The sequence below is a fragment of the Phalacrocorax aristotelis genome, chromosome 2 (genome assembly GCF_949628215.1).
Source record: "Phalacrocorax aristotelis chromosome 2, bGulAri2.1, whole genome shotgun sequence".
Classification (NCBI taxonomy): Eukaryota; Metazoa; Chordata; class Aves; order Suliformes; family Phalacrocoracidae; genus Phalacrocorax; species Phalacrocorax aristotelis.
Window position 1 is genome coordinate 163,702,369 of NC_134277.1, and position 20,132 is coordinate 163,722,500.

The following is a 20,132-nucleotide window of genomic DNA, read 5'->3' on the forward strand; positions in this document are numbered from 1 at the left end:
AAAACCTTCCAGCTGCACCAAGCTATGCTCAATTACCCATTTAATGACTTAGTGCAAGTTTAATCTTTCATTAAACTACAGCTCACAAAGTTCCATGTTAGCACTGCTAACGGTTTTCATGTCAACTTCATATGTGCACGTGTTGTATGCTCTTCAATTACATCCAGTTTGAGCAGCTTCACTGAAGTCAATACAAGCCTGCGTCCACACAGCAAACGGATTCTAATAAAATTAATTTCACAATGATTTACGTGAGGCCTCGTACTGCTTAGTGAGTCAAAACACGTCCAGGCAGCGGTCCTGGCTGGGGCTAACTTGAAATGTAAGAGCCTGAGCATCAGGTGAGGGGAGCTCTACGTACCTCTCTGTGGGTGCTTGCAGGAAGCACGGGGAGGGTCTCGTCTACCGTGGCCAGTAAGGTTCTTAATGCCAAACCAACCTCCTAAGAAAAACAGGCAATTAAGAAAATAACGTTTAAAAACTTGGAATGAACGGATGAGGGACTTGTAGCCAGAGTGCAGGAAGCAACCGATACACTTGATCCCTTGTCTGGGTAGGAAGGGAGTTAGAAAACCCCACTTACGATTCCATGTTTCACCATCAAAACAAAATGCCAAAAGGGTTAATTAAAAAAAGTGCTTTTTAAAAAGCGGAACGTAGATAAGATAGCGCACAACTCGCTGCCCCTGGCTAAGCACAGGCAAGCTAGGGAATAAAAGCACCGTTTCCCACAATACCATTAACAGTATCCAACGCTCCAGCACTTGAACCACAAGTCGCTCCCCCCGCCGCAAACACAAAAAGCTTTTCTACTTCCAACTTTCCAGAAACCTTCTCCTGTGCCACCTGACGACCTTGTTCAGGAGCGAAACAAAACAGTGATTTTAGGAATTCCCTCCATACCTTTACCATGGGTACATACTCCTCCGGCGGAGCTGGCTGTATTTTACTGGACATTTCTATGACCGCTTTCACCAGCCCAGTTACATTCTCGTAGACTTTGTCGTTGGAGCGGTCCAGGTTGGCCGTAGGAGGAGGACTGATCTCCTGCGGCTGAATCTGGAAGCAGAGAGGGGTGGTTTAACGTCCTGTCCCCAGCAGATGGGGCTCAGCAACTTCCCAACCTCTGCAGACCGCCGGGAAGGTCTCATATTCACAACAGCCCCCCCCACCCCCACTTGGTCCAGCTGGGTCCCCCGTCCTGGCTGAGCACGCTTGAACTCGGATCTAAAGGAAGTTTCCTTTAGTTCTTCTGACTGAACCTGATCTGTGGAATGACACTGGGGAATTTTCACCAGGATTTCCCTGAAGAGCTTCCAGTCTAGCTCCCACAACAGAGAAGAAAATAATTTGAGGAGCGAGGAGCACAGAGTACTTGACACATCTAAACGGTTCAGTACAAGTCCCGCTGCTAAGGCAACAGGTATCGGGTCCCTCGTTCCGGAAAGTTTTTTTGTGCTCCAAAACAGTGTCAGAGTACATAGTTAACATACTGCTATAGTAAAGAGAGAATATTGCAGTACATATTATTGTTTTGTTGGTGAAAACAGTAGATTAAGAAAAACGGTGTCACCAGTACAGGTGGGAAACACCAAGTGTTTTCAGTTTGTTTCCAATAAGTCAGAAGAAACCCAATAGGTTAAAAATTCTGTAGTCCTTAACTGAAGCAAAACTGCCATTCAGTCAGATCTGGCTACAGTTAAACCCAAGAGAGCCCGAAATAATCCTGGGTCAGAAAATAAACAAACTTTGAAAAGTTCCTCTGTAAGGCCCTCAGTATCCTGAACTGAAAAACTACAAGCATCCCCATCCCCTGCAGCCCTTCGCTACTATGGGATGCCCAAGTGACCACTCAGTGGGAGCAGAAGATTAATAAATTGCTTATTTCCTACTGGACACAGAGCGGACATCCACCCTGCTGATCTGAGATGGCTCATGGCATGAAATGAGTCATAGAATCACAGAATGTTTTGGGTTGGAAGGGACCTTTAGAGGTCATCCAGTCCAACCCACCTGCAGTGAGCAGGGACATCTTCAACTAGATCAGGTTGCTCAGAGCCCCGTCCAGCCTGACCTGGAATGTTTCTAGGGACCCAGCCCACTGCACTGCGTTACTACTGGTTCTCACAACTGGTCCTACCTACAGAGGTGTTTCACTGGAAGCACCCGAGATCCTGCCCTGATAAAACGATAAAATACTTGGATGAAACTTTGTCTAAGGAAGGAGTGCAGGATTTAGTGCAAAGTGATTCAATTTTGTTGCATTTCACTAAGTGGGTACTGACAGCTATTACAGAGATTCAGTCTAGTGTATTGCTCAGAAAATACCTTAGGAAAAAGCACATTGTAATTGCCTCAATCACCGGTGAAAGGTTGTGATTCGAACTGGTTTCAGCAATCGAGAAGTTAAAAACAGTCATCTGGCAAAGTCACATGCAAAGACATTTTGGAATAGGGCACGTACACACACGCTCACGCACTGCTTACCCTCCATGGCTATGGTTGAGCAGAATGTGGGGGAAGGTTAAAGAAATTTACCAAAAGAAGGGAAAAAAGAAAAACAGTATTAATAAAACTCAGCAGGAAAAAAACCAAACCAAAACCAAAACATGTGTAGCAATAAGAGACCAGTTAAAAAGCCTGCAACAAAAATGCATCCTCAACAGTATCGGCAATCATTCATGTTAGCTCTTGGTCCATTTGTTATGGAAGCACCACTGTGTGCTGACGACCTGCTGTGTGCCCGCGTAGGAAGTGGAAGTATTTGCCATGCACCCATGCTTACTTTTGACTAAACACATGGGGAAGAGATCATGCAAAGCTTGACAGGAGCAAGCCAGCCTGGCGAGCAGCAAAGTGGTGAATAGAGCAGAGGGCCTCTGCAACGGTGGGGAACAGCATGTCCTGTGCAACCCTCATCCCTCTACACAAACAATCAATAGATTTAAGAAAATATTGCATTTGTTTTTTTCTGACTTCTTTTTTTTCTCCTGTAGAACAGTCATGATAGGAAATACATGGTCTTCTAACTGTGCAGCTCCTGTTCGCGATGACTTACCACAGTTGCGGTAAAGAACTACCAAGAACCCATTCTAGATGGATTATGGCCAGCCCCCTTAATTCCTCCAGCCAGGCCCTAACGTTTCAAGAGGACGGACATCTGTGTTTCTCAACACTGGATTTTTTTTGTTTATATACCCAACATCCACACTATCGCTCTGCAGACTATGAAGTCAGGAGTGTCTTTGTGTGGAGCGGCTGACTTTGCCTCAGCAAGTAACACAAAACCATGGATTTCCTGGTGGATGCTCTAAAGGCTCCTAAGGGCAAGCAGGTCAAATCCCCTTATTTTCATTTGTATTCTGCAGACAAGGGAGACTGAAATGGGAGTCTGAAATGGGTGCACAGAAAAGGGAGTCTGAAATGAACCCTGGAATCTTCAGTTTGGGACTGCAGACATTAACAAAGCTATACACTATTAAAAAATAATGGCCTGTTTTCTGAAGAGGCATAAAACAAACCAATTTCAGGAAACTCTTGACAGAACAAACAAAATCAGCCCTCATTTTCTACTGAAGAAGCTATTTAGTACATGCATCTTTTTCACTTGTTATTACTGATGACTTTGGCTGCTCAGGTTTGTTTGTTGTCAGAAGGATGTATTTCAGAAAACAGTTTTCATGTTCCAGTGTCAGCATTTAGAAAGGACATTTTATAGAAGCCAAGTAACATCTGTTACTGCTTTTTGACATTTTCTGAGGCTTGGCAGCTTCAAAAGCACTGGCATCAGTTTATAGTACATAATCCAGCTCAAATTCACCACTGCTGTCTGTTTATGTTGGTTCTTAAATATTCCAATAATCTCAGAATAGGATAGCAAGAGTGAGACAGGCAGGCAGGGGCTGAGATCAATTTGTGCTAAACATATTTGCTTTGATGGCAAGTTTTGAATTTTGTGGTCAGAATAACTGGATTTTTTTCTGTATTTTCTTAAACCACGTAAAATAAATGTTGCTTATCACAACAGCTGCGTCTACCACAACATGGATTCCCATTCTTTACTGCAGGCTTGGCAGGGCTTAGATTAGCTCTTCCTTCCATGAGAAGCTGCACCGTCAGCACTAGCTGTTGCACCACTGTAGGGATTGCCCCGGTATATTTGCAGAAGCCTGTGCTCTAATGCAGACCCCATCTTTCTCCTCCTGGGAAGTAGCTGGAACACAAATACATCACCTCCCTGGGCGCTGCTCAGGGCATCAGCTGACAGAATGGGAGCAGCAGGAGGAGTGATCCTGCTTTAATGCTCTGGTCAGTAATACTGCCGTCAGACCAACAGCCTTTGTGGGGGAGCTGCAAAGGTTGTGAAATAATAAAACAGCGACATAAATAAATCAGCTGCATTTCTGTTAGAGTATTACTGACAGAGAATTCCCCAAAACTATTATATCTAGCTGCTAGAAGCTGCTAGCATCAGAAATAGCTCCACTGGTTCCCCTCAGGAGGCCCTGAGGTCACTCGGGTTTCTGCTTCCTGAAGATTAGAAAGGTAACGGAGTCCCAAAGGCCCGGAACAACACCTAGTGACACGATTTTAAAAGTGATTGACATACTAAGGAGCAGTTCCATGGACACTGACTGCAACAGGGGACAGGATGCTGTGTTTCACAGCACCCTGCAGCATCTCTGCTAGAAAATGGTGAAGTTTCACTTTTGGCTTTATTGTCTATTTACTGGAGGTGAAACAGCACATTAGAAAGTTTCTCACTCACAGGTCAGGGAGCCCATTTCCCCTCTGCCCTTGCTCCCCAGAGCTAGCAGGGTTTTAGGCGCCTTGGTGCTGCAGCAAGAGCTTTTTGCAGCACCACAGTTCAGACGCGTCCCACTTCTCTGTGACAGAGGACAGGAGACTTTGGTACCACCTGAGTAACCTGGTAACCCTGGTGTGCTCCTTCCTGCTTAACAAAGCTGCTGGGTCCATACAGGAGATCTCATACGCTCTTCAAACCAGAAATAAGCTCACCTGGGAAAGGTTCTAGGTGAGGAACTTGCTGAATCACAGTAATGGAGGATATGAGCCTACCAGTTAACTCCCTGCTTCCCTGGAGAGCTGCCAGTGCATGTTTGCCCCATGACAACATTTCCTTGGAAGTTTAGTTGCTTTTGCTTTCCACGGTCTCTACTCCAGGAACCGCAAACTATCTCAGAGGGGTAGTGTTTAATTTTCGGAAGCATGATTCATGTGACACTGAGGAATGTACCTTCACGCCTTCATTGTAGCTGTCCACAGGGCTGTTCAGGCTGGCAAGGCTGCCCAAATGGCTGGGGGCTCCAGGGCGGGGAGGTTTCTTTGGTGGAGCTGCATGATCTGGTAACAGAAACAATTTGCGTTTTTTAAAGGACCGACATATCAGATGTGCCTGCATAATTTTGGTCTGTCAACACTAAAAAGGATACATGTGCTTTACTGTACTAGCAGAAGAAGTGTATGTCTTAATGTGTCTTACAGTAAATCCACTGTTTGAAGGAGCTACACTTTAATCTATATTTCTACTGAAGAAATATGTTGTACGAAGGGGTGACACATGCTGCATATGTCTAGGAAAATTGGACTTCTTCATGGCAGAAAGCCTGGGTGTGATTCACTTTGAGAAACCTAAATTTAGGTGTCTACTTTTGGTTTACATGTCTGAACTCCACACATGGTGAAGTCCTACACGGTGACTCAGCTTCCACCAGACACTTCCCGCTGTTGATGAAACACTTTCTTGGCTTTGCTGACTACATCTCCGGGGACTGCATGGGGGTTGAAACAAATAGTGCACCGAAACACCTATGTGTCTGGAACTGAATCCACCCCGGCATGAAAATACCGGCAAAAGTCTTTGTGCAGTACTGCTGCTAGAAAACTTGTAATGAAGGATTCAAGATGACGGCATATGAATTTACTGCTTACCTGGTTTACCCACAGGTTGATATATGTGCTGGTTACCAGCCTATAAAATAAAATATACATTTAGATTAGTTATTACAGTGCTCACAACTTTCATCGGCACAGTCTCAAACACTGACTGCAGTCAGTTCTCAGTGCATTTCCCCACAGTTAAAAACACATCCCAATTCACCATCACTAGATAAACTCCTAACTACAGGTATACTACTTATACAGTAAGAAAAGAACTTTCATTTATTCTGTGCTGCTCACAACAGACCTGGCCTCTACATTACAGTTTATCCTTCATTACTAATCAAATGTGGTGGTATATTCACAATCTTTTTTAGTTTGTATTCAGAGATCGAACTGAAGAAGTCATGGTGGTGAAGAAATGGCAGTGCAACAATTACAAGACTAAGGTATTTCTGCGCTGCTAAATGGTTTCCATAATGCCAACAGATTTCTAAGCTGCTTTACTTTTTGGTTTTGTTGCAAAGCTCTTAGTCAAGGTCAATTTTCTTACTCATCTGCAAGTATTTAATGATAGATTGAAGTGACTTTCCTTGTTAATTATATTTATACAACCTTCTTCCCAATCTCAGTTGCCAAGGTGAGCAGCTCCGCTGCCAGCACGACTGGCAGCAGAGCGCTCTACCACTGTGCACAGGGGGGGTTTCCTGAACTGGGGGAACTTCGGGGGAGTGGAGAGACCCACCAGGAGCCCACAGCTTGTGCCACAGCGGCTGAGGAGACCTGGGCAGGGCCAGGAGCAACAGCAGCCAAGCCCCCACACCTATAAAGGAAACCCCTAGGGAGTGCTAGAGACCAGGAGTGCTGCCAGCAGGGTGGGCAAAGACTGCAGCGCAGCAGTTTGCACAGCTCGAGCAGGGAGCAATGGCACCCACCCGGCCGAAGGCCATGGCCTCTCCAGGCTCTGCACCCACCACGACTGACGCAGCTCCCCAGACAGAGCTCCGGGGGGAACACGCTGCCGCCCAGGTGTCCGGCTGCAGGGTGTGCCCTGCCCGTGTGCCGGTACCGGGCGGCAGCAGCCAGCACACCTGGGGGAGCTGCGCCCGGGTAGGGGAGCTCCTCACTGCCGACAGAGCTCCGGGAGGAGGTGAGTAGGCCGAGGAGTGTCAGGGAGAGCGGGAGAGAGACGGACTGCTGGAACCGCACCCTGCCTTCCCTGGCACAGGCCCGGCAGGCAGAGAGGATGCATGTTAGGGAGGATCCCCCATCCCCTCTGCCCCTGGCTGAACACAGTGACTTAAGGGATGGGGGCAATGGTGACAAGTTCCTGCCCGGCACAGCAGGCGTGTCTCCTCCGTGACTCTCCCACCTTCCCAGGTGCCTTTGCATAATAGGTACGAGGCTCTGCAAGTGGTACCAAACAATGACGAGGATGATGGTTCATCTTCGTTGGAGGAGTCACCAAGGCTAAGTCAGCCCACGCCCTGCATCAAAACCACAAGGAGCACAAGTAGTGTTCTGCAGGGAATGATGGGAGAAGAAACAACATGACCCAGCAGATCAATACCTGGCTCTGTGACTGGTGTCACAGGCAGAATTTTGGGTTTTTTCATCATGGATTTGTCTACATGACACCAGGCCTGCTGGTGACAGACAGGGTACACCTGCCTCAAAAGGGGAAAAGGATCTTTGCATAGGAGTTAGGGCTCATCGAGGGAGCTTTAAACTAGATTTGTAGGGGGGGAAAGGGATAAAACCAGGCCTGCTAGAGATGCAATGCTTGAGGGATGGTGTGCTAGTGAGGTCCTTCAGTCTGCTCCACGACGTGCTCAGTACTCTGGAGCACATTTGAAATGTCTGTATACTGATGTGCACAGCATGAGGAATAAGCAAGAGGAGTTAGAAGCTTTGGCCCAGACCTGGAGCTACGACATCATTGGCATAAGCAAAACCTGGTGGGATGGGTCCTGTGGCTGGGGTGCAGTTCTAGGCTCTTCAGGAGGAATAGGCAGGGCAGATGAGGTCGGGGTGCGTGTGGCACTCTGTGTAAGGAAGGGTTGGATTTTATGCCGCGTACAGTTGGTGATGACACGGTTGAGATGGGCCGGGTAAGGATGAAAGGGAAAGCAAACAAAGCAGATGTTGCTGTGGGACTCAGCCAGGTGTGAGACCTCCCAGCCAGCCAGGATGATGACACTGATGATTTGTTCTACAAGGAGTTATGGGATATCTCCAGATCAACTGCCCTTGTCCTTATGGGTTAGTTTAAATTCCCAGACATCAATTGGGAATGTCACACAGCAGACTCAAACAAGTCCAGGAAATTTCTGAAGCACGCTGCAGAGAGATAACTTCTTGGTGCGGGTTCTAAGGGAGCCAGCTAGGAAAAGTGCCCTCCTAGATTTGTTGTTTGTAAACAGAGAAGGACTCGTGGGTGAGGTGGTGATTGGTGGCTGCCTTGGTCACAGTGACCATGAAGCAGTTGAGTTTCAAATTGCTGGCAATAGGAGAAAAACTGCCAGCAAAACTTCAACCCTGGACATGGGGAGAGCAGTCTGAAGGACTGGCTGCTGAAGGAGCTAGTTAGTAAGGTCTCCTGGGAATCTGCTTATGAAGGTAGTGGGGTCCATGAATGATGGTCACTTTTTAAGAGCCATCTCTTAAGACCGCAGGAGCAGGCAATTCCAAAGTGTAGGAAGACAAGGAAGAGGAGCAGAAGGCTGGCGTGGCTAAGCAGGGATCTTCTTCTAGAACTCAGGTGCAAAAGAAAAGTGTATGGACACTGGAAGCAAGGACAGGCGATGCAGAAGGACTACAGAGATGCTGCTCACCACTGTAGGGAGAACGTTCATGCGGCCAAAGCTCAATTAGAGTTCAAGCTGCCCAGACTGTGAAGGGCAACAAAAACATTTTTTTAATAAAATTTTTAAACGTGTTAACAGCAAAAGGAGGATCAGAGATAACATTGGTCCATTGATTCATGGGGTCGATCACCTCATAAATAAGGACATAGACAAAGCAGAAACACTTAATGCCTTCTTCACCTCTGTCTTCAACACTGATTATGGGCCCCGGAACTCCCAGGGCCCTGGGATGGAAGACTGTGACTGGAGGGATGATAAACTCCCAGCTGACTCTTAACTTGTTCGAGATTTGCTGCTTCAGCTGGATGAACATGTCTATGGGGCCCGACTGGATTAATCCGAGGGTACTGAAAGAGCTGGCTGGTGTTATTGTGGGACGTCTCCCCATTATTTTTCAATGGTCTTGGGAGTCTGGAGAAGTCCCAGCTGACTGGAAGCTGGCAAATGTTGACCCTATTTTCAAGAAGGGTAAGAAGGAAGATCCTGGTAATAACAGGCCTGTCAGTCTCACTGCAGTGCCTGGTAAAATTATGGAGAAGGTTATTCTGGGAGTTACTGAAAAACACCTGAGAGGCAACACAGTCACTGGCCATGGCCAGCACAGGTTCCTGAGGGGAAAGTCCTGCTTAACCAATTTGATTTGCTTTTATGACAAGGCCATCCATCTAGTTGACCAAGGGAAGCCAGTAGATGTAGTTTTGGATTTTAGCAAAGCTTTTGATACTCTCTCTCACGGCAGCCTTCTGGACAAAGTGTCCAGCACACAGCTAGACAAGTCCATAATACCTTGGGTGAGCAGTTGGCTGATGGGTCAGGCTTGAAGAGTTATAGTAAATGGGGTTACATCAGGCTGATGGTCAGTCACCAGTGGGGTTCGCCAGGGCTCAATGTTAGGGCTAGTGCTCTTTAATGTTATTATAAAAGATCTGGACACACTAATCGAATGTACATTAAGTAAATTTGCCAATGATACTAAACTAGGAGGAGCTGTGGACTCCACTGAGGTTAGAGAGGCCTTACAGAGAGATCTGGATAGACTAGAGAGCTGGGCAATCACCAACTGTATGAAATTTAACATGACCAAGTGCCAGATTCTCCATCTGAGACAGGGTAATCCTGTTTACGCATAAAAACTGGGGGATGAGAGGCTGGAGAGCAGCCCTGTGGAAAGAGATCTGGGGGTTTGGGTTGATGGCAAGTAGAAAATCAGGCAACAGTGTGCCCTGGCAGCCAAAAGGGCCAACCATGTCCTGGGGTGCACCAAGCACAGCGTAGGTAGCCAGTCGAGGGAGGTGACTGTCCCGCTCTGCACCACACTGATGCATCCCCTCCTCAAGTACAGTGTGCAGTTCAATATAAGAAGGACATCAAACTGTTAGAGTGTGCCCAGAGGAGGGCGACCAAGATCGTGAAAGGCCTCGAGGGCAGGACTTAGGAGGAGCGAGGAGTGGCTGAGGTCACTTGGCTTGTTCAGCTTGGAGAAGAGAAGGCTGAGGGATGACCTCACTGCAGTCTATACCTTCCTCAAGTGGGGCAGCAGAGGGGGAGGTGCTGATCTCTCTCTGGTGACCAGTGGCAGGACATGAGGAAATAGAACGAAGCAGCATCAGGGAACGTTCAGACTAGACATTAGGAAAAGGTTCTTCACAGAGAGGGTGGACGGTCACTGGAACAGTCTCCCCAGGGAAGTGGTCATGGCACCAGGCCTGTCAGAGTTCAAGGAGCATCTGGATGATGCTTTTAGTCATATGGTTCAGTTTTAGGTAGTCCTGTGAGGAGCAGGCAGTTGGACTCGATGATGCTTATGGGTTCCTTCCAATATGAGATATTCTATCATTCCATGAAAGATGAAAATATGTTTGGTCACAAGCAAATTAATACTTTACACAAAACTTGCAGTTGTCGTGTCATAGAAAGCATTCCAATCCCAACAGAGTCACGTTTTATGCAAGCATATCTGTCTAAAGGAGTTTGCATTGCAAGTAAACAAAACACTGAAGGCAGTTAGAATTTAATAGGTCTAGTATTGAAACATCTCAAAAAGGCATTTATTTATAAAAAGCATTTTCTGCAAAGTCAGAATAATTCTTCGTGTCAGACCTAAGGAAGGTGCTTTTTCAACACTTTGAAGGTGACATCCAGACAGCTTAGGATTCACTTTTAATGGTACAAAAGCACAGGATTTGCTTCAATTCACCTCAGCTATGAATTGATGATATGCTATCATAAATCACTGTCTAACAATAATTCGTTAACTTTCTTTTCTGACCTTTTAAGCAACTGTTTTTGAGTGTCTCATATTTTCTGTTTTCAGAAACACACACAGGCAACAGGGACAATAGCAGTACACTTACTATTCCTTAGATTCTAACTCCACCATCACCGCATTTCAGTGCTACGTGACTGTGAGGATACCAAGCAGCTTGCCCAACAGCATGCAGAAAGTCTGCATGAGATCCTCTGAACTGAATCAAGAAGCTCATGCCTTGCAACCAACTCGTTAACAAACTTGAAGTATACTCATGATTGTAGTTCAGCATTTATTCAAAGCTTCAGCCTGCCATTTTTAGAAATTCATGTTACGGTTTTAAAATGACAGACAGGTCTGACAATGGCTCCTATGGCTCAGGCTGCCTAGCACTTCATGCGGCCTGCTTTCAGCTGCTCAAAAATTTTTCAGTTTTTAACTTTATGAACTGAAAATTCCCACACTAACTCTCCTTTAAGCTCATTCTTACCAGTTTGCTGTGGAAAACTGTGTCAAGAAGCACAACTTCCAGAAAGTACTGTCCCATAAAAATGCATAGGGAGAAACCTGAAGTTCTTCTAAGCTTCAGAGGTGATATTCTATCAACTTATACTTCAGAGTGGAAATGTGATGGCTAGAAATAAAGGACTGCATTCACCCTGCCTACTCCAAATATGTAACTACGGACTTGAAAAAATCAAATTTCACTTTAAGGAACCAGGAGTAGAAATCAAAGATCCAAAGCCCTGAAACTCTTTCTGCTGTCACCACGAACCTCTGAAACCCACTGGCCGAGCATCTCGCATACTGCCATACAACTGCCCTCACTAGTTAGAAAAAACATCTGCTTTCTGCCAGCACCATCAGTCATGTCACTAACTTTGATTTGTGTTGTTAACCTGACTATTTCAAATCTGGTAACTCTGGGGGGAAAGAAAGGAGGGAAGAGAGGGAGGAGAGTAAAATTGCACTGAAGGAATTCTTGCATTTTGACTTCCAGAAAATTGCATATTAAAAGTGTATGTCAAAAGAGTGTGCACAAAGTTATACAGCCATCTGGTCGTCAGTTAGGAAATACTCAAATGCGTGTGATAGCCTTTAATTTGTACCACCACATCCAAGAACGGGATCGTGTATTACTCCTCCTCCCTCTTACTGTCCCTGAACTGCACAGATGCTGCTGCTCTGACCAGGAATCAGAGCTACTGTGCTTTCTGCTCCCGTTCCAACTACCACAATGACTGCTCAAATAAAAAGTCACTTTGTGGGGAAGACGTAAATGACACCTCAGTGAACTGGATTCTGTCCTCATCACTGTCACAGAAATCTCTGTGTTACACTGGAGAACTATTTATTCAGAGTTCTCCTAGAAATGACTACTGCCTATTTCTCATCCTCTCGATGAGAAATTGAGATTGACTCACAGCAGCATTAGACACTTCCTACTGCAAATGAAGTCAGTCAGAGTTATGTTCTGAATATATTGAGAACGATAAAAAAGCAAAATCAAATTCTGGAACTAGGAATGTAGTTATCACAAATTAGAGTTTCTTTTAAAACTCATGTTGTCAATGATCACCAAGTGTTTTCCTCACACTCTTTCAAATGGGGTGTGAAATTGTACTACCTTGTCTGGGAAGACAGGACTTCCCCTACAAGCAATTTGGGATCTGGATGATGTATTTTTTATTCTAACCCCAGGCAATCTTGCTGAAATCAAGCAGCAGTCAGAGGAAACAGCTGGCTGCAAGAAGCTGTACTTTGAAGCCATTGTCACTGCCAACCACCTGAACCAAACCTCTGACATGACTTCAAAATCTTCAGGTTATCTCAAAGCAACTTCACGAGTAGCACAAAACGCAGCGGTACTTTACTTGCTTTTGTATGAAGATCCAACAATAGCAAAGACATAACAGTAACTAATAGTCTTCTCCAATTTAATGGGAAAAAATCTTAGCAGCTTCCAGACCTGAATGTCCCCAGAGACCATGCGGCAGTGTCATTCATGTACTCATTCACGATTGTACTTTGGCTGCAAATGCAGGAGGAGTCCCTAAATTCTTAGCTAGTGAAGAAATACTGAAGCCAAACTAGGAATTTACAGTTGCATCCCAAATGAACTAAGAAAGTGAATTTAAAACATTAACTATTTTAAAGGTGAACCCTGGGGACAAACAGATGAAGCATCAGGTTTCTATCGTTACCAGTCCCTAGCCTAACCCCTCCTTTCCATCAGTATGATTCAGAGATTCCAATGGCAATTGAACAATTGGAGAGACGTTTTTAGTTAAACAGACAGGAGTTAAGCCAGTAAAGAAAGAATACCACAGCTGCAGCTGTTGTCTGGCAATAAATGAATGGCTATGGGGTTTATTCCATTTGTTTCATAGCGGAACATTTACCCAAACAGATTTCTGGGCAATACAAAAGTAACATTTACATTCCTTGGAAGAAAACCCTTCAGATATTTAAACAACTCCAAAAGTTATTTTAATCCTGCTTCCTGTTGACAGAACTTTCAGAAAACTATCCACATTTTTAAATAAAAGGCCCAATTATGCAGCACATGAACATTATAAACATAATTACAACATACTTGTGGGAACATTTTAGTATTTGTTACAACAGCAGCTTCAAGGGGGGGAAAAAAAAAACCCCAAGCCCCAAACTGCTGCATGAACAAGTTTGCCACGGCTGCTGTGCCCGCAGAAGCTGAGCCTCTTGGAAAGTTACAGAACCATGTAATAATAGTAGAAACGTTTAGCAAGAACTTTAAATCATCTCCCATAATCAAGACAGCGTACAACATGTTCTACCAGGAAACCGGAGAAAGAGTTGGGAGATGGAAAGATCCCACACATACTTACTGGGCCCTGGAGACCTCCGTCCTCTCGGTCGATGCTGCTTCTGGAGAGCCGCACATCGGGTTTCTAAAACAAAAACGAAACATTTCATTCCGTACTCTGCTTACCGATTCACGCAACCTAGGTTTAAAATCATCATAAAGGCAGGAAAATACTGTTAAAAATTTGCACTGACAAATACAGATGTCATTTCATTCCAGCCTATACACCCCCGCTGCTGCGACTACACACTTCTGCAACTGCAGCTACTGAAACTCCTGGCAGCCTTCTCGACTGCTTCTCAACCACCCATTCTCAGTGCACGTGTAAAAATGCTTGTTATAAATATTGATAGTACCATTTCCCTAACACAACATTGGAAAACCTGCATTTTAGTTTTCTCAAAGGTAGCAAAAGTTGTTTTTTTGTTGTTGTTGTTGTTGTTTTGTTTTTTTTTTAAATTGTTTGCTTCCCAGCAGCAAAATTTCAACCGTGGGATGAGAAACGCTGCGCATTAATTCCCGCTTCCTGCCTGAGGACGGCTTATATGTACTTGGCTCCCTCTCCAAGCCTGCAAATGGGGCCAATTACTGGAGCTCTTTAAACACTGCATTTGGATACAGAAAGCTAATAAAGACATCCAGATGCACTGTTCTCCTGATACAAGCAACAAACTAATTTCTATTATATATGTTTTAAGTGCGATATAGGAACCTGGGGCTCAGTTGATTTAAAAAGTAAAAATAAGGCCACGCCAAATTTTTTTCACACAGAAACTGGTAATTTTCTTCATCTCCCCAGAAAATCCACGTTATACATATTCTTCAACGACAACATTAATTACATGCAAGGACAAAGGAAGAGTGGATGTGAAACAAAGATTAACACTGATCTGAAGAAGTACATTCAGCAAAATGAGGGTGCCTTCCTAGTGCGCTAATTCTGGCACATAGAAACAAAGCGGATTTGTCTGACTCTTCAATTCACTCTTGTACGAGACTGGATGAGGAGTTAATGAAAACTGATAAAACGCATATCTACATCAGTGTAAATACATCTTCCTTCATATGTCTGTATGTATATATACATAAAATGGACACACACAGCATGAGAATAAAAAAATTTTATTTAGAGAAATGTAGGTGGGTGACTATTGACTGTAACTAAACTGACCCATGTTCCTTCAGGGTCAGTTTTGGGGGAGAAATATATCAGTTTCTTGCTTAGAAGCTACTCCAGATCCCTTTCCTTCCTTCTTTCCAAAAGCACTAAAGAATAATTCCAACTTGCTTACCCTGCTAAATGACCCTAAAAAGCCAGCAGGGCAGACAGAACTTGCAAAGATACACTAATATTGATTTTTTTTATCATTAAAAATACTCCACTTGTGCTGGTAGTCTGTCAGGGGGGCTTATACATTGGATTTTCATTTAGTCTTCCACAGACTGAGTGAGACACAGCCAGAGACAGTTGCTGCCTGAAAGAACTTGCAGATTAAAAATAGACAACTTGTACTAGACAGAGAAATATTTAACCCCATCTTAAACATGAAGAACTGAAGCAGTCACTGCAAGCCATTTCCCAGTGTTCCTCCAGGAATCTGTGACAAATTTTATGATGAAAGCTACCATTGACAAATCCCCAGCTTACCTCCTTCGGTACGATGAAGGAATTTTTTCTGATTAAAGCCTCATTCGACATGGGTATGTTAGACACTTCATTAGATAACTCAACTAAGTCGTGATTCTCATCATATTTTTAAGCTAAAGCAAATAGCTATCCTTGTTTATCTAAGCATATGGGTAACCTCAATTCTATTACACTGATGTTCACAATTTGCCTTCATTTTCTGTATTTCTGGACAGGGAAGTTCCCAAAGCCTTTGGAAATAGCCAGAGACTGTTTTATCACAGGGGTCTTTAATACTTTTTGCACTTTTAGCAATTTATTACTGTAGAAATGCACCCTAAATCTGACTCCAGTGATACCTAAAGATAATGAAATACTAGCATTTTAAAAGAATCAGAAGCACAAAACACATCCTAGTCCAAATAACAGATTTTCTTCTAGTATTGTAAGAAAAAAGTTCAATTAATAGACATAATATCCACCTCCTCCCCTCCTTATCTCACTAACAAGGTCCTCCCTTTTAGCACCTAAACTATCTAAATGCCCAATTCCACAATCTCAATCACAGCAACAATTCGTTTACCCAAGTCACCACCAGCAGCAAACGTGCTGTGTATGAGCGGATTTCAGGACCTCATGTACATGAACAGTATACCACCACCTCGCTACAGTCTAAAAATCGTTTCACAGAAAGGTTGTAAATACACATAAAATATTACTAAAATGAGCATTATTAACTTAATAGACACTTGCTTCACACATTGCCAACAAATATACCAAGTCCTGTTGTCCACCCCCATGCAAGCGAAGCCATGGGAGGCAGGGTGTTGCCCAAGGATCCCCAAGAACCTGATCCAAAACCAAAGATACCAAGCGCCAATGGGTAATGGCAAACCAGAGGGTCCACGAGGAGTCTGTAGAGCTACACAACCCACCTGCACCTCGGCGATCTGCATATTTTAATCTCAGAAATAAGGACTGGAAGTCTTTAGTGATACGTAAACACAAGCCCTTTCAATTTCTCCAAACGTTTTCCTCCTCCCCCATCAAAACTCTTGATAGTTAGGAACACAAGGAACAACGGAGAAATATTCAACACACTTTTGTGTCCAATGACTAAGAAGAGGCCTGATTATATTTCCAGTGACTTGACTGTCACTAGACAGTCTAATAAATTCTAACAACTCCCATTTTAGTAAATGATACTCTGATTTTTTCACTTGTATAGCTGTGGAAATTTCAAAAGACAAACTATTTTACAGTAAAGGTGATATCTAAGATCAAACTCCCACTGTAATTGTAAATATTATTTAGCAGGAATTCTTATGCTTCTGCAGTGGTAAGAGCTCTCATTTTAGCCCCTCATGCTGGCATTACAAAGCAATGCATTGCTGAATTTTTAATACGGAGATCCTTCAGATGTGTTTAACGCAACATTCTCTAGGTCAAAAATAAGCCTCACACCAAAACTGACCCGTCCTGTACTTTACAAACCATTTTACAGCCCCAAAGCACACCCTTCTATCTTTCCAGTCCCTGCTATGGCCCTACACCTCCATGGCTGCCTCCCAAAAACCACAGAGACTCCTCCAAATGATTCTCCCACCCTGGTACTGGGCGTACCGTTCGATATACAGGGCTTCTTGGCGGGACAGGAAACGAACAAGTACTTTTCAAATGTGTTTCATACCCATAGCACGAGGGGACTTCTCAAGCATACAAACCATAGTGCTCTGAAACTCTTTTTTGGTGAAGCTGCCAACTGTACTGAACTAAATCACAAGTTTTAGCAAAGTCTTTTCTACTTACTATTATATTCATTACAGACACGTATTTAAGGGGGGAACTATATGCTATTAAAATCTTGCAGAAAATCAAAATCCTTCAAGAGTAAATGTTTTTTTTTTCTAATAAACAGTCTACTATCTGAAATCTTTGGCAACGTCAAGAGGACTTTTCAGACAGGATGCGTACGTTGACAAACTGGAACATAACCTACTTTATTTCCAGTATTTCTGGCTACTCACTAATAAAAGAACATGTAAGTCTTGGCATTTGCAGGACATGCCAAATTGTAATGTCTTGGTGGGATTTTCTCAGGCTAAAAATTAAAATCTTATTTTAGCAACAGTTCACATCAATTAGAGTTGAATTGCAGTTCTCAGTGTCAAAATAGGGCAAAACCACAACTATGTGGGAATTTCAGAAAAAAACCCAAACATGATAAGGAAACTATGTGAATTATTTCTTCTTAACCTATCACAGGAAAGGGCTATATAAATTTCTTAGCACAACACTGCTCTGTCTGCTGAGGAGTTACTAAAAGGCATGTACATACATATCTTTATTTTATACAATTAAAAACAGTGTCATGTAACATCAACACAGCCACAAAGAAAGGTTCAAACTGGGAACTAAATATAAATGAGGAAGCAGGTAATTAAACAGGCCCAAAAGAAGAAAAGCATTCTGCAAAACGTTCAGAGAAAGTTAGCAACAGTGCCAAAAGTTACAGCATAAAAATCACTAACTCCATTATACTGCTGAACTTAAAAGGTCACCTTGAAAAAACACAGTATGACACAGTTTCTTTCCCACAACGTCTGCAAAGCAAACTAGCTCGCTACCAGTTCAGTGGGCTCTCTCACGGCATCACCATCACCATTGGTTTCCTATCTGTGGTTAAAGGCGATCCTCCGTTTGGGTCGAGCTCTTATTAAAATACAGAAAGTATACTCTCCTAGAACCAATTAAAAAGAATTAAGTATCCGGGTAGTGTTTGGCAGTTCCAAGCTTCTGTCAAAACTCACAAACGAAACCATCCTCAGGGGGCCCTTTACACATGATTTTAACTCAATGAATTAATTGATTTGTTTTAAAATTAATTTTACACACAAGAAGTCAGCGCTGGAAGATTAGCATACACATCCTGTGGCCCTAATGGAGTAATTTGTTCCTTATGGGCTGATGTTCTGTGTGCGCAAATACTGTAAAAGGAAAGCCAGCATGCTGGACACCTAAGCACAAGTATCGCAGCACGCATGCCAGACTGCAGGGTAACGGGCCAAATCTTTTAGTCACAGCGAGCTGCAAGTGACAGCAGTAGAGAGGCCATTTGCAATTGTGCAGCACTGCTTTTGGGGATGGAGGCTGTTCGCTCAGCCTCTATACGCTATGCACTATGTACAAGTAAAATCTTGATTAATCTCCATCAGTTTCATTTTTTTGGGGGGTGGAAATACCCACATGATTCAAAAACAACTCAGGAGAAAAGTGCAGAATGAGAACTTCATTAATTTCACTTGTTCCTGCTTGTCTGCTGAGGTCTAAACGTCACAGGGTATAAATGAAGAGTGAAAAACTCAGTCCTCAGGGCTGCAGCACCTAAAAAAACCTAACAGTAAGATTCCTTACGTAGAAGGCCAAACAGACATCCACTTCTTTCACGTAATGTGTCTGTACTGCGGCCATCTCACCCCTCCACCTGTGTACGTCTTGGACAAAGACCGTCTCCTGTAGTTACCTGCATCAAGCTTTAAGTGCAGTAATGCTTTGTCTTTGCTTCAGCTTCCTCAAAAATAATGCAGAGATTTCTGTCCTCCCTCCTTGGGATGCTGACATCTAAAGCAATTTTATCAAGACAGCATGAAAGCCAACAAGTTTAATCAGTGTCCATTAAAGCTACCAGGCTAGGGTGCAACATCCCCTTTCTATCAGGGGGTGGGAGGGAGTGTCAGTCCTGGGAAAAAAGCCCCCCAAAATCAATGCCCCATCAATTATCTTCTCACCTCCCCAGTGGATATGGTTGGTACAATTTACAGTTAAACACTTCTTTACACAACAGATTTATTTTCATTCAGGAGCTTCCCATGAAGAGAGATCTGTTTGTTTTCTTGTTTTTTTCAGCAGAATTTCACAATTCTGGATCCTGTTAAGGCTGCAGTTTGCAAACACAATTTCTATCTCCTTTCAAGTATTGTCAAAGGACCAGTTTTGGGCAAACTGCTTACACAGATAACAACCTCTCTGAAGACTGGCAAATCTCCCTTCCAATGCCACTGCAATTTAATTCTTCATCTGGGGTGTCTCTTCTAGCAAACACAGCATCAGTGCTGTTTATACTCATATTAACATGCTCTGAGTTGTATTTTATCCCCATTGAAGCAACAATAAATTTCAAGCCATGAGCAACTTGGTGTTACTCTGGGCAAACAAAAACCGTAGTAACAGAAACGCCACTGAGGATTTTTCTTCTCGTTGCAGCATCCTACATGAAATGATTTGCAGTTACTCCCTTGTGAGTCCAATTCTCAATAACAGAAGTGAGATAGACTGCAGGAGCCTGAAGACTGTGTAAATAGAGCAGCTTTTGAAAGTAGTCAGTTTTAAATGAGAACACTACACTGTATAGTTGCATAAGTTAAAAATTAAAATCTGGCTCTACTCTTTCTATTGTCCTCTGTGCTCAAAAGGAAAAATACTCTTCTGAAACTTGCCTGTAGCAGGGGAGGGAGAGCAAAATCTTCAGCAATAAATCTAAAGGTTGGTGCAGAAAGGTGTCCCAAACGAAGTGAAAGACATGACATCAATTTTGAAAAAAACAGGTTGCTTCTCCCCCATAAATCACCTGGAGTGAAATTAGGG

At 43.6% G+C, this 20,132-nt stretch overlaps 1 protein-coding gene across 7 annotated transcripts in view; it reads right to left on the minus strand.

The window, feature by feature from the left end:
* PTK2 (protein tyrosine kinase 2) overlaps window positions 1-20,132 on the minus strand; it is a 233,548-nt gene that overhangs the window by 1,867 nt on the left and 211,549 nt on the right. For 6 of the 7 annotated variants that reach the window (XM_075085912.1, XM_075085909.1, XM_075085911.1 and 3 more), the window contains 5 exons: window positions 13,884-13,946; window positions 5,953-5,992; window positions 5,258-5,364; window positions 904-1,059; window positions 362-442 (listed from right to left, as the gene is read on the minus strand). In XM_075085912.1, coding sequence (XP_074942013.1) covers window positions 362-442; window positions 904-1,059; window positions 5,258-5,364; window positions 5,953-5,992; window positions 13,884-13,946 — 447 coding nt within the window. Of the gene's footprint in view, window positions 1-361; window positions 443-903; window positions 1,060-5,257; window positions 5,365-5,952; window positions 5,993-13,883; window positions 13,947-20,132 lie in introns of those variants that run through there. The other variant, XR_012659326.1, reaches the window with a different exon arrangement.